Genomic DNA, 15,567 nt, shown 5'->3' with positions numbered 1-15,567 from the left:
GTTTTTTTTAATTTCTTTCTTGAAAATTTCATGAGATAAATGCACATTAAGAAGTGCTGATATTTCAGATACTCTGTACAACATCACATAGTTGGCCATAGGAGGGCTTTTGTTTCACTCGTAAGGTCAAATGGTAGCTGTACAAACTACAGTTACTGTAATACTACAAATTACAATAACAGACATTGTTTAAAATGCATCCAAATGGATGCGTTAGGTGAACATGCCTTCTGTGCCTCAAACGCAGTAGGCACCATTTTTCATCTTTAGAGGTTTAACTAAATCTGAATCTCAGGACGTTAGCCTGTGTTGAGTATCTGAATACTTAAAATTTTATTCTTCTGCCCACCTTCCTTGATTTTAATCTGTTGTTAAAGTAACTTAAAAAGATTAAAAAAAAAAAGATGGTTTTGTTTTTTTCCTATATGCTTTCTCACTTCTTGTCTAAAAACAGTATTTTTAATATTTAAGTGGGGGAAAACACACAGAACGAAACATGAATATAGAGAGTATAATAGTGTTCTTGTAAGGTAAAGAAATAGTATATTTTCTCTCTCCCTTTTTTTTTTCATTTTTTTTTTATTTTAGTGTGATCGCTGTTTGCCATTGTACAACGACAAGCCTTTTCGTCCAGGTGACCAAGTTCATGCCTATAATTGCAAACCTTGTCAATGTTACAGCCATGCAGTAAGCTGCCACTATGACTTAGCAATGGACCCTTTTCCTCAGGAACACTACAGAGGCAGCGGTGGAGTGTGTGACAACTGTCAACACAACACAGCCGGTAAATCACACAAAAGAGAATGGACTGTTTGTTTTACAGTCACTTTTTGGCTAAGTCTTGTGTCAGCTGACATTAATAATGCTCAATGGCTGACATTCCGACAAACTCTCATGTATATGTATTTTTAAACTATTCAGATAGTGCTGTAATTACAATTGCGTCAATAGTTAAGCTACAGGAAAATACTGCTAAAGTTTGATCCAATTTTGTAGAAAATCTTCCGTGCAAAACATGTTCTGATAAGTAATTAGAACATATCGTTTCAAAGCTGTTTCCATTACATGTGCTAGAGCATTTAAATCCAGAATATCATCTTTCTAATTGAACCAGTTTAACAGATAACATACTAAAAATGTTGTCAAATTTTGCTCTCATGTAAGTTTCTTGCTTATTGAGTGAAGGTTTCTATTCTGTGTAAGTAGTATATTTGAATACTTTTTTTTAACATTCTCTTCTATTTTAGTTTTCTTGGCTTTGTCTAGTAAAGGAAAAAAAGAAAAGTTTCAGGTTCAATGATAATTTTTCCAAAAAATGTATAGGCATTTGCATGGCACAGCTCTTATATAAGTGTGGTATTATATAACAGATGGAAGTTTAATGGAGTAAAACATAGTTTGTAACAGGTTCATTGTTTCATATGCTCTGGATCACTAAATTGGCAGGTAGAGATGAAAGGTGCATTAAAATGGACGTCCTGAAAATTATAGAATTCTCTCAAAGGAATAGAGTCTTTAATTTTGAATTATACAGCTAATTTTAATGAATTGGAAGCCATAATGCATAACCTTTCTTTCATGCAGGAAGGAACTGTGAGCTGTGCAAGGATTTCCATTACAGACAAGCAGGTGCAGATCTTTCAGCCAGCGATGTTTGCAAACCCTGTGACTGTTATGCAACAGGCACCAAAAATAAGAGCCTCCTGTGTGATAATGTAAGTAGCCTCAATACAGAAAAATGACAAAACATCTTAATCAGCTGGGTAGACAGTAGTGAGATTTTACAAAGTGTATTTAGATGGTAACTACTTCATAAAAGATGCTTAAGTTCAGCCTTTTCAAAATCATAAATGACTTACATCAGAGACTGGAAGCTGAGAAAACACAGAAAGCAATTTGAGATGTACTGTTCAAGAGTTCTTCTAGATCAGCAACAGACATAAAAGATGCTGTATGAATTTTCAGAAGTGAATAGTAGTATGGGATACTAACAGGTACCTGTGCCCTCACTGATGTTAAAACATCCAGGTTTGGAGTGTTTTTGAAGGTCTTAATACTATCTTAAAATTACTAACAGATTTTGAAAATTCAGGCAATAAGCTGAGCCTGAAACTGAACTAAAATTAAGCTAGTTTTCCTTGTAATAAGACAAGGATGATCTCCCTTTTAATTCATAAAATTCATTTAAAAAAAAAAAAAAACCACAAGGTGATGTTGAAAAGAGAACACCATGCTTTTTAAGCCTATGGACCTCATTGACATGCAAGACGTAGTCCGACAATAAATCTATCTAACCTTCCAAACATGCATGTTGAAAAAAAGCAGGAAAAGTGACTGAAGTCTTGAACATATATTAAAGATATATTGTGGTTCATGTTCTATTCACATATTTCCTGTCCCTTGCCAAAATCCAAATTTTGTTAGGAATAGGGAAGAAATAGCTTCTTTGTCTGAAATGTATTTTAAAAACATTTTAAAGGTAGAACTTGTTCTACAGGGAATTGAGATAGAACTTCTTCAGCTTGTTGCCACATTTCCCGTCTCTTCTTTTTTCTGAACTTTTTTCATAATGCAATCTCTAGCATTTTTCAGATGATGTCTCTTGTTATTGCATTTTATTTAACAGTAAGCTCTTACGGATCCTGTTGTATTTTCATCCTTGGTTCTATAGTGGTACAAATACATGCCCAGTTTGACTCAGTGTACCTTCACAGGACTCGTGCATCAGTGCATATGCTGAGCGATATGCAAATATAGCACAATGTGTGTTTTTAAAATAATCCCTTGTAGTACAAATAAAAATTAATTAATAATTTTCTGTCTTCTGAAGATGATACTTTTTCCCAGCATCACAGAAATGAAAAAAACTTGAAAAACACAGATACCGTGTTAGGACTATTTTTTAAGGTATAGGAAAAATGAAAGCAAATACTGATTTGCATGTCCATGGTTTGTGGTGAAATGTTAACCTAAACCAACTTTAGCTATGATTAATAATCAGAGGAAGAGTGGTTTACAGATATCACTGCTTTACAGTGAAATAGACAAGAATGTTGGTGAAGCCTGACTATGAAAGTATGAACGGGGAGATAAAATGGGAAAAATGGGGGAGACTGTATTGCTCAATAAAGCATCAATTGACTGCTGCAGTAGAAGCAGAGCAGGGAGAGATGATTAAGAGGCATTAAAGAATAGATTAATAAGGCTGGGGACTAAAGGCTGAAATGAATTACATGAAATAGGAAGGCATCATTGAAGGAAGTGTTTCCAAATTTGACCTGTGGAAGATGGAATTGTAAGGAATAAGGACTCTACTCATGAAAATTAATTGTCACGTCACAACGATGCTTTTCAGGGAAATATGCCAAAAATGGGGCAGTATACACTTTTACTGCATAACTTACCATTTTCTGCAGTTCATCAAGATTTTTTTCTTTCCGCAAAGTGCCAGTTGTGTCACTAAGTTCCAGGAGGTACAGAGTTCCAAAATTAATCCGTTGAATCACAAATTAATCTATTGAATCACACAGAAAGAATATTTACTCATCAAATGAAGTATTATTAATGTAGATAGTTTACAGGATGGGTAGAAGAGCTTACTGTAACATGGTTACTCCCATCTCAGTTTTTTGGACTGATCATGAAAACTTTATGCCTGTTCTGTTCACCTATTTCACTCTACCCTTGGTGAGATACGCATGTAGGTGTGTAGCGTTTCTGCCTTGCATAGGTTTGCAGTTCTCGTACATCTGTAGATCATGCCCACTTACAGATCAGTGCGTAACTTCATTTGTATTTTAAAGTGTGAACTAACATATTAAAAACTTCAAAATTACAACTTTATGGCTTATAGTAATGAATGAGATTTTAGAAGAGTGGTGTAGCAGTGCATCCATGAGCAGTTCATTAAACCTTTTTTGCAGAGAGAGGTCTTGCCTTGAGACTGGTGGGTACAAGAAAGAGAGTTGCTACAGCCTAATAAAATTTGTCCACTTCTGTGCTGGTTATTGACATCCAACCGGTGTAGAAAAGATAGGCGTTGATAGCATCCTCTTTGTGAACGATTGTCACAAAATATTTCAAACAATCAGAAAGTCCAGATGAATTATTTCAGGTGCCTGAGTTTTATGAGAGTGAAAGAAGAATTGGCTGCCTTCTTCCCTTCTCCCTAACCATTCACACATGAGGAAATTCTGCCAGAATATTGCTGATGTGATCATTCTTGCTCTGTATGGAGAACTGGAGATTAATTTCTTCTGGCCCTTATACTACAATCCTTGACTCATTTTCCTGTGCTGCTTTTTACCCAGACTGCTCTACAAATGCTTACATATTCAATCAGGCACAGCACTTTGTAGTCCTTTCATGATTCTGTTATAATATGCCATATATAATGGTGTGAAAAAAAGCACTCTTTTCCAGGGCATTTGTTTCTAGACAAAGCTGAAAGTGCTGCTATTGCTTTTACCTGGATTTTGGAAGTACCAATCTGGTCTCAGTGAAGTTAGGCATCTTTCTTTACTCAGCTTTTGCTGATTTTTAAAAATTTACTCTTAACATGCAAATAAATATGTATAATATACTTACTGGTGCAAAGAAGCTGTACTTTACTGCAGAGGATATTGTTCAGAGTTGCAAAGACTTAATTGCCTTCTGTCAAGGTGGCAGCTATATTGTCTTGTGTTGCAAGAAAACTCTTTCTAAGGCACGAAGGTAAACAAAATGTTAGTTGCTGTTTTCTCTGAGGAGTCAAATGAAAACAGATTCCGGTGCTACCAAGTAAGCTTTTGAACAGGCTTCAGATTTCACCTTTCTGTACACTACCTATTGCTCTTTTGAATGTCTTAATTTTTTCCCTCAGCATTTTGAATGTTTGATTTCATTTTTTTTATACATAATGGAAAAGCTAGCTAATAGCTGCGTATGTATGTGTATTTTAAACCAAAGCAGAATCTCTATTTCTGATAATTTTACTTCTCTGTTGGTAAATTCTTTGATCTAAAATTAGAATGAGCATTCCCCTCTTCTCATTTTTCCACCTATACAGTTTTCAACCTATTTATTGTGATTGACAATAAATAAATAACTGGAATGTATGTTACAAGGGAAAGAACATAGGTAAAGCAGTTAATTAAGGGCATTTCAGTCAACAGATATATCAAATAGAATAAGGAATATAAAGGATGTAAATGTGTCAATGAAAAGCTCATGTGCATAGTGGAGTCCATAAAAAATCAAGTTATAAAACACTGTGTGTATTCTGAATCCTGGATTTCCCTGCATGGAAGGCCTTTAATCTTATTGCTAAAATGAAGGAAAATGAGCTTTTTATGTTAAATAATTCCATGGCTTCATTTCTGATGGGTTTTGTACCATGGAAATGCTGGTTTTCTGTGATAGTCTGTCAAGTTATTTTGGGGGTTTGGTCCACTCCCACCCTTTGGAATGTCATGGGCAGAGGGTAAACACCTCATTTTACATTTTGAGCAGAAGTAGTAGAAAGCTACTGACTTTTGAAAGTCATCATATGTGATGACAAGAAGAGATAGCAGGGGAGTGAAAAGGAATTTCATTATTGCTGCTTATTCAATTTTCAATTCCCAAAGCTGACATACCAAGAATACTCTCAGGTATTTGGTGGTCAGACCATTAACCTATGCATGTGAGCCAGCACACCTTACAGTTCTCATTTCCTAAACTGAAGAAAAGGAAAAGAAAAGAAAAGTCCTCAACCCCCTTGCTCCCCCCTCCCACTTCCTCACATTGCAGTCAACTAGATGCTGGGGTCCTTGCCAGGTTTGCATCAAGTAAGAAGGTAGTGAGAAGTATATGATTAGCATTTATATCAAAAAGGCAGACCATGAAGATTGGTACCAATCAATTGCAAAGCCAGCGATGGCAGGATGAACAGAAAGAATTTCATGCAGGAACTAAATATACCTGTGGGTCTTAAAATGTAAGTTTTAGGGCATTCCCAGCTGGTCAAGGGAAGGTGCTTCTGTCCTGGTAGAGAGTAAGTAATAGAAATCAATAATGACTCAGCCAATCGCAAAAGGGTTTTTTTGTCATGTGTTTTGGGCTTCAAAACCAGAAGTTAACTTTGGTAAAAGAAACTTAGAAAGTGTCAGCTTTGGTTTTTCATTTAATAACATCAAGCCACATCTCATATTCATTCTCCAGAATTGGAGAGACTTTCTAGCAGTATGTTTCTTCTATTACAGAGACCAAACAATAGCTATTTGAAATTATAGGGATATCCAAGGGAAAAAGATGGTTTTAACTTTCAGAAAGGCTTAGGCCAGCTGTTTTTTTTTTCAGCAAATTCCATTTTATACTTTATGAATACATATGGTCAACAAGATTTTAAGTAGTCAGAAGATATATTTCTGAGACCATGATATGTACGTGTTGAATCTCTACTAGATGAGCTCTATGGCTAAATAGTTTGCTGTACGCTAGGTAATAATTAAGGTAATTCTTTGGAATATGTCACCCTTTGTCCTAGGAGCTTAAATCTCTTAAGTCCTTATATCAGTTTAGTAACTGGACATTGGGGAGGGTTCCTGAACAGGTTCCTCTTTGAATTTGTGATTCTAGATGTGATGAGTTAGATTAAAGTGTCCCCCACTTAAAGAGGGGTATCACTACAGTCTAAAGCAGTGTGAACTGCTTGGTATATCTAAAATTCAGAAATCTTGAGTAGTCTGCTTCTTGATTAAGGACAATGCTGCTGTAGCTGTGATTTGTGCAGGAGGAAATTGCTTGCATACTTTTATAACTGTTTACATTCAAGGATATGGGACTAATGTGTATTTCATACGTAAATTATAAATGACACAAGGGATATATGCCAACTCAGCATCAGTGATTTTCTGTATCAAATAACAATTGTAATTATGAGGTCCCAAGATACACCACCGCTTGCTAGTAATGCTTGGCTAGACTCATTTTCGTAGTGAACAATCTAGAGAGATATTTTCCGTAAGTGATTTAGTACCAAGTTGGTCATGTTAATAGACAGGCTGTTTCTGTCTGCTTACTGTTTGGGTCAGAACCAGGCCTCTTAGGCATAAGCAACAGGAGAACAGATTGCTTTCTGCTCTTCTATAACCAGCATAATTAAAGTCTATTTCTTTAAATGACAGATAGCATTTGGATCGGGGGGAGGAGGGGAAGGTTCAGTAATATCTCCAGTGCACAACTGGTGAAATCCTGGTTAACAAAATCTTTAAATATTAATTGCTACCAGTATTCTCAATGATACCATTGTTTCCAGAGTAAGCTAGATTTACAGAAATAATAATAGTAATAACAACAACAACCACTTTGCTTCATAATTCACTTAGATTTTTATGTAGTTATAGAAATGGTTTCTTCTAACCATTTTGATGTAGATTTCCATATTATAACCTGTGGTACACCTATTTCTGCAGCATTATAAACATTTGTCAGCTTGTACAACTTCTTTGTAACAGTATCTATTGCCAAGCATTTCACAGTGCTTCTGGTTTATTTTGGTGCTTCCCTGTCTGTACAGGGAAATTAAAGATGTTCTTTATTTCCCATTTTTAAAGCCAATTTTTCCCCAAATTAAGCCAATTATTAGTTTCTTTCTTAAATTCAAAAGTAACCAATTTTCATATGAATGTGAGAGTGCATATGTACCTTAATTTTGCTTTTCCCTTTTAACTAAAATTCTAGTTCTTTAACACTATTTTTTTATTGCTTTTTACTGTATTTTTTCTAATTTGTGTGTTGTACCCTTCAACTATTTGAGCTGAAGCCTTACCTTTCCTTCTCATATCTTAAATACGAGATTCCTTTTTCATACATCACAGAATGACATTTACCTTTTCTGGAGCGGTATCATATTGTCATATTTAATTTGTGGAAGCCCAGTATCACTTCCAGGTTGTCTTCCACATTACTGTTTCTTCACAATTTTTCTTTATTTCACGTTTGATTTCTCCTTGCTATGTGTTGTGTTTTGAACTTCTGCATTTACTTCACCTTTACTGATTTTAGAATATTTGTGCAAAGAGTAAAAGTGATGTTGAAAATCAACCTGCTGAGGGTGATCCCAGCACAGCAGTGCCCACCCCGACCAGGGCAGAGTCCCACAGCACTGAAACATGGCCAAGTGCTCATAACAGGGTCCGTTGACAACCCCAGGCAAGGCAAAGTGATAAATCAGGTCCAGGATCCATCCAGGGAGTCCAGTCTGGAGCCAGCAGGAGATGAGGCCGAAGACATGGCTGTAGCCTAAGTCCAGGGGATCCCTCCAGGAGGCAGGGGACAGGCACAACTGCAGCATAGCCCAAGTGAGGTGCGGAAGCCCAGACTGGAGCTTATCTGGAGCTCCTGGGCTGCGGGCAGAGGGTGTGAGTGGAGGCCCCAGGTGAGGCTGGTCAGGGCCATTAAGGCTGGTTGGTGCCCTCAGGGTCATGATGGTGCTGGCTGTGCATTCTGAGCTGGGGTGATCTGTGAGGCTTGTAAGCATATTCGCTCTTCTGTCTTCAGAGTCTGCTACTGAAAATGTTGAAGAGCTTAGCATCCAGGGCTGGCATTATAGAACCCTACAAACCTCCTCAGTTTTGCAAGTACTTTTAACTACTTTTTTTCCCGTTCCATTTACTGTTTTTATCTGGAGCGTATTTCTCAACTTTTTCTGTAAAATTCTGCACAGCTACTTGAAGTGTATGCAGTATATGAAGGATAAAAACTGTGTAATATAGGGTGCATTACAGTGGCTATTTCCCTTATCCGATATTCATGTCTCTTATAATGCCATGCTTACTACAGAGGGCAGGGTTAAAGTGGAGTTCTATAATTGAATTTGTTATTCTGTGTTTTGGAGGCTAAACTTCAATAGATATCTTTCATCTTGATATCCTATATTGACAGAAAATGGCTGAAGAAGCAGAATGGAAAGGTTTCTAGTCACTTACAGCTAAGACAAAACCAAAATAGTCATTTGAATACAATCAGAGGCTCCTTTTTGTCTTGTCTATAGAACGTCTTTCTTCTGCTTGACTTTTTTTCACAAGACTTTGAAATCAGTGTTATGGAAGAATGTCAGTGGATTATTTACAGATCCTCTAATCTGGTACATAGAAACCCATTTTCAGATCTATTAAGAAGCAATCTGATAAGCCTCCCTCTCTAACAAAACCTTCAGTTTCCTATACCTTCCTCTAACTGCCATGAAAGACTTTCACTCTTTTTAGAACCAGGAAACCAGTTGCCACTTGTATTGAGTACAGATGGAAAACTTTTCTACATGACAGCAAGGTAGAAGGAAATTTCTATAGGGAGATCTCCAAATGGTTTCATTGGTTGGTTCCTGGAGAAAATATGAATTGTATTCTTCAGTTGGCCAGATATTTCTCTCATTCTGAAGAGTTATATTTATTCTTCTGGCATAACTTTTTACCCTGTTAAAAGAAAGTTTGGGGACATACATCTTCTGCAACTGAATGGGATGGAAATTACTGCTTCTTGGAATAGCTTGACACTTAAAATCATCCTGAAGATATTGGTGCTCTTTGCTTCTTTTAGCACTCAGTAATCTACGCATTTCACTTGTTGCATCAGGAAATGGCCACCATCTGCTCACAATTAGGCTTGGGTTTCCATATATTTATGATAAGAACAGCCATACTGCATGAAATGAGACTTTGATCTAGCATAGTATCCTCTCTGATAGTTACCACAAGCTGGTGTTAACAAGCATGATCTTTCTGTGATATACTTTTCTAGATTCCAGTTATTTATGGTTTTGGGACTACCTGAGCCGAACTCGGGGGCTTCATCTGAGTTGTCATGTTTGGGGTCCACATATAGAATTAATCTAACTCATTTTTTAATGCACTTCAAAAAAAAATGTATTTTTCTATACACTTGAAGTGTATAGGAAAAGTACTTTTTCATTCTTTTAAGTTTGCTTTGTGATAATTTCCTCAGTGTTCTCTCCTTCTTCTATTGTGAGAAATAATGAATATTCATTCTGTAAGCCATTCATGATTTTATAGACTTTATTCTCTTCATCTTAGTCATCTCTTTCCAAACTGAAAAGTCTTTTTAGTCTCTTTTCATTCACATCTTTGCTTATTCTACTCACTTGGCGACCTATTTTATTTTAGAGAGGGTAACCAGATACACAAGTTGTGCAAAATGTTGATACACAATGGATTTTTATGACAGAAAGACATTTTCTGTATAGTTTTCAGTTCTTTTCCTAATAATTCCAGTATTCCTATTGCCTTTTTGACTGCCTCAGAGCTTTCAAATTATTTTTAGGGGGAATGGAGCAGCTTTAACAGCTCCTTTCTTGAGTGATAATAGCTAATTTTGGACTCATCACTGTCTACCTGTAGTCAGCATTGGTTTTCCCCAGGCGTTAAGTTTGTACCTCTTGAAGTAGCAATTAATTTGACTTTCTGATCATCCATTTGGTTCAGTATATGTGATATTTCCAGATGTTGCTGACTTAAAGAAATGCAGTAGAATCGTGAAGCGTTATTTTTCTTTGCAAAAAATGTACCAGTCTTTTCCAATATATCAAGCTCATGTTTTTGTTTCTATTAATTCACTCTGTACAGAAAAGGCTACTAGTCTGTAGATCTCAGAAGTTTCCTTACAGCCTTTTAAGGAGATTGATGTAACTTTTATAATTTTATTCCTCTTTTGCTGAGGTTGATTTAAGCAATTAATAACTCAGTAATTTTATATTTCAGTTCATCTAGAACTCTTGACTTATGTGTAACCACTTTTCAACAGACGGGATTTTGCTAAAAATCTTTTCCTTCTGACATTTCGGTTTGAAACCAGCCTTGAAAATCATTCCTAATATAGAATGGTAACACCTCTTTCATAGTGAACAGCTGTGATGCTTTCTTTGCAATCTCTGTCGTGGTTCTATCTTTCCTGAATGCTACACAGAATTATAGAAGCATTAGTTGGTCATCTGCTCCATCTCAAAGCAGGATTGTTGTCAGTGCTAGGTCCAGTCAGTCATGATTTTGTCTGGATGAGTCTTGATACCTCTGGGGACGGAGATTCCATGTGCCCTCTGGGCAAACTGTTACTGATGCTGCACTCCCCTCTTCGTGAAAAGTTTTGATGTCCAATCTGAATCTGCTAATCATACCACTTAATTATTTGTTGCCCTCACTGATTCTCTGGTAGTCTTCCTTTGTTTCTGACATTTGAAAAATATTTTTTTTTCCTTCATGCCTTAAGCATGTTGCTTGTTAAAAGCTGATTTTTTTTATTGCCTTATGCTGGTTTTAAAATTTGGTGGTGGTTATCCTCTCTTATTTAACTTCCTTATTTTGATCCGATTTCCACTTTTTGAAGACAACTTTTTGCATGTAATGCTTTCCTTCCTGTGGTAGCTTTTGCAGTAACTTTAAAGTCTTTTTGGGTATGAGTTATATGTTTGTTGAGTGCTAATGAGGTATCTTTATATAATACTTGCTATTGTGTAATTTGAGTGCGCTATGATCACTAACACAAAATGTTCTTTTACAGTTATGTATTATAGTAGGTATTTTTCTTCATTTAGGATTAAACTCAGAGTTGTTTTTCACATGTGAGTTCTCTGATGAATGGCTGTGATGCATGACTGGGTCTCTCATAATAAACTAAATATCTAGATCAAATCCAGTCTAAAAGGGAATAACTTGAAAATCCTTGTTGCTGTTTTCTGCTATTGTGGTATCTTAACTCTTACCTTTTTGTACCTTGTGTTGTCTTGCCTTTTGTTTATAAAATATTGTTTTCTTGCCTTTTTAATATCTTCATCTTCCTGAAAAATGTGGCTGATACATCAGTAATAGATCTCTATCATGAAAGCATATTGAAGAGGTTTTACTGGACTACAGAATCCTTTTATGAGGAAGGGGTAGGAATACATGCTTCTCTCACTTTCATTCAGTGTTTTCTGCACTGAGAATTTACCATTAGATGTTGAAATACTCTATTTTATCTTGTATTAATAAAGCTTAGAGCTTCATTGTAGATTGGAGGGTGTGATAATAACATTTATTTTAAGTGGAACTTCCAAGTAGCTTTGTCTCTAATGCCACAGGACTCTCCTGTTGTTTCAGCTTTGCCTGACTCATAGGTTTAAGATGAAAAAGACAACTATTAAGAGACATTTTTGTTCTGGTAGTTAATTAAAAGCAAAGTACATTGAACTACAGCTGTTGATGTTGTAGATGAATAACTAGTTTTGAATCACTGTGCTTTTTCATACGTGTAAATATTTGCACTGAAAAAAATACACTGATCCAAAGAAAATTATTTATAACACTGTTTGCTGCCATCTCTGCATTCCCTAGAACACTTGAGTTAGAAAAGTTAGTTTTTGTTCCTTGATTATGAATCCTAAACTCTTTGCCAAGTCACATCTGCATCTCTGTTGTTTTGACTCCCTGTTCTCATCTATGTTGTGTATTGACTAATGTCTTCCATTCATTTCCCCATCCCTATATGCCATTGCCCTTTCCCTGTGGTCAGTTTTCCCACCATATTGGAAAGTGATGAATATAGAGATTTTTTTTTTTCCTGGTTTTCAGAGGTTTGAAATTGAGATAGCTTTCCAGGAGCGCTTTAATCTTGCACAAGATGCGAGACACATACTCTCAGATCATGGCCCAGGCATAAAAAAAGATGCCTCAGCTCCTTCCAAACAGCAGCGCTACCCATTTAGAGAGTAGGAGAGGACCTTTATATCCCACCACTGAAATGGAATGCTTGGATGCCAGCTGAACCAACAAAAGAGGGAGAGGGTTTCAGATACTGAGCTGTTGGGTCACATCCTTCTGTAAAGGAAGAGAAAATTTATCTTGGATGAGTAATCACAAAGGAAATCTTTCAACTTTGCTTTGTTCTTATTTAACTAACATTTTCACTAAAATAAATAAGCATATGGACGGAATAAAAAAATGCAAAACTTGACCTTTGAAAATGATAGTGTTTTGCAGTAACTGTGATTCAAAAAAGTACTGTTTGTTTTAATAGAAGTCACCATTTATACAATGCAATTTTGTAATTATTCTTTGCAGTTTTCTCTGTCCAGATGCTAAATATTGCCACATTGTTTACTCAATTCTTTTTTCCTTCCGTTTTGAAAGAACAGGACTTTTAAACTCTATTTAAAAATGTAATACTTACACTCTGTTTAATATTTCTCTTTTTTTCTCTCTCTCAACAAATTAAAGAAGTATGTGTTCACAGGCTTATTTTTTTTCTGTTCCATTTAAAGTTTTCTCCTCCTGGACTCATACTCCCATTCTTGTTGCTAATGAATGTATCATCTAAAAATAGATATGTTCATCATTCTATAATATTTTGTATCTTTCTAGATTGGAGGCCAGTGTAATTGTAAGAGACATGTGTCTGGCAGACAATGCAATCAGTGCCAGGAAGGATTCTACAATCTACAACAGTCAAACCCTGATGGCTGCAGTCCCTGCAACTGTAATACCTCTGGGACAGTCAATGGAGATATTACCTGTCACCAAAATTCAGGCCAGTGCAAGTGCAAAGCAAATGTTATTGGTAAGTGTAATGCAAGAGTTTGGAGCCATTTTTCTTGTTATCTCTGGAAATAAAACACACTTGATTTCTAAATGAAAAGTGTGGTAAACTTCTTTGCTGAAGGCAGATTATAAAAATGAATGAAATTAACTGTTGAAAAATTATTAATTTAATAATTCTATCAAACTACAGCTTGAAGCTTAGTTTAATCAACCCTTTAGAAGTTTCTTTACGGCATAGCTACATTAGCTTACATAGCTTCATACTAATAAGTCACAGAAATAATGTAATTTGCTTACTGCATAGATGTTTCTTTTAGGAAATTAACACTTTTTCAAAATGTTTTATACTTAATGAGTTCTAAGCAAATCGTTTCCATGCTAGTTTCCTTAATAGACCAAAATAAATGGATTTTTTTCTCAAAATATTCTGTGCTACAGGGTCCTTTGTGATAAATCTATCCATTTTTTTCTATTATATTTCTTTGAACTGTTCCTATGAAATGCAAAATAAGTCAACATAATTCCACAGATCATGTACATAGCTAGGGTTAGTTATCAAGGGCCACATAATTTTAATTTTGTAATTCAATGCCAAGCTGATTATAATAAACTGCTACCTTCTGTGTTATTTATCATTTTTTTTACAAGACGTGCTTTTTTGTTTGTTACTCCCACAGGTATTTTTCAGAAATTAGATTTGATTATAGCAATTTATTACTTCCAGCATATTTGAGGGGAGCCACAGCCACATAAGGACAAAATTTATCAAGTGCCCAAAATACACAGTATATATAATACACTTTGAAATGTTGATGTATGGGAATATTATGCAAGGAGAATTTCCTGATAAAGTGAGCCTTGCATGGTAACTGTACATGTCTCAGACTATACATATGTCTCAAAAAAAAAAAAAGAAAAAAAGAGAGGTCCTTTTCTGCTTTGTTATTAACACAATTAGTAATCTATTTTTTCTTTAGCTAACCATGGTTGTGGGTTGTATTAACAATATCCAAGTATATGTTAATTTAGAAGTCTCACTGACTTGTGAATATTGACTTATTTGTAATATTGTGAGTCTTTGTTTCTTCTTTCTTCTAATTTCCAAAAGCAAATACAAAATAACACAAATAATGAAAATAACTCTAAACAGACATAAGCCTGAACAGTTTGTCCTCTTTCCTGTCGAATGCCAAGTACCTATGTTTTCCATATGATAAAAAGGGTGCTAAGAGTAAAAAATAACCTCTGTGCATCTTAAACTCACTGTCTACATTCGATAAAAAGGACTTCAGAGCATTCTTAATTATATATTCTTTGCCTACATTTCATGTTTGCATCTGTGAAAACCTTTCTTAACTCACTGGGAGTTTGGTATACAAGAAATGCACAGTCGGCTTCTCACGTATTCGATTGTCTGCATATTGTTTTAAGTATTTTCTCCCCTTGATGAAAACAGTAAGAATTATTTTTATTTCCACTGAAATAGTAATACAAAAAATGTGTAAATCTCTGATTTCTGTAAATTTATCTGTAACTATGGTGGGGGGCTGTGGTTATGCAAGTGTTTGTTTGCAGGCTAAAGACCTGATTCTTTCCAGACTGGATTATCTTTTTTTGTTTTCCAAACCAATTGTAAATAAGCTTCTGTATATTGGAGCGTGTGCAGCAAACTTTAACAAAGAGCTTTCCTCTTTGGATTTCGAAATTGGTTTTTAGAGCAATCTGTCTATTGCCATTTTATCTATTTAAGCAAACACGGTAACAGAAAAATGCAACTATGGACTGCGGTGTTATGAAACATGAACTGTTAGAGTTAACACAACTGTTAAATCTTACTAATGATTCTATCACCAGTAAAATACATTAGCACCAATAATTTTATTAAAGTAGGTCATTCATCTAGAATAAAAAGGTAGAAGAATGTGAATTAAATGCCAAGCGTGCTAACTCCCCTGTACTTGTTAACATTGAATGTGATGCCCTGTAGGCCTTCCTCAGTATCGTTAGGAATAGATTACCT

At 35.5% G+C, this 15,567-nt stretch overlaps 1 protein-coding gene across 1 annotated transcript in view; it reads left to right on the top strand.

The window, feature by feature from the left end:
* USH2A (usherin) overlaps positions 1 to 15,567 on the top strand; it is a 396,442-nt gene that overhangs the window by 53,935 nt on the left and 326,940 nt on the right. Inside the window, exons 9-11 of the mRNA XM_075496427.1 lie at positions 589 to 784; positions 1,585 to 1,715; positions 13,371 to 13,566. Of these exons, the coding sequence (XP_075352542.1) occupies positions 589 to 784; positions 1,585 to 1,715; positions 13,371 to 13,566 (523 nt within the window). The remainder of the gene's footprint in view (positions 1 to 588; positions 785 to 1,584; positions 1,716 to 13,370; positions 13,567 to 15,567) is intronic.

The sequence above is a fragment of the Mycteria americana genome, chromosome 3 (genome assembly GCF_035582795.1).
Source record: "Mycteria americana isolate JAX WOST 10 ecotype Jacksonville Zoo and Gardens chromosome 3, USCA_MyAme_1.0, whole genome shotgun sequence".
Lineage (NCBI taxonomy): Eukaryota > Metazoa > Chordata > Aves > Ciconiiformes > Ciconiidae > Mycteria > Mycteria americana.
The sequence above is the reverse complement of the archived record's forward strand: the minus strand, read 5'-3'. Positions and strand labels throughout refer to the sequence as shown.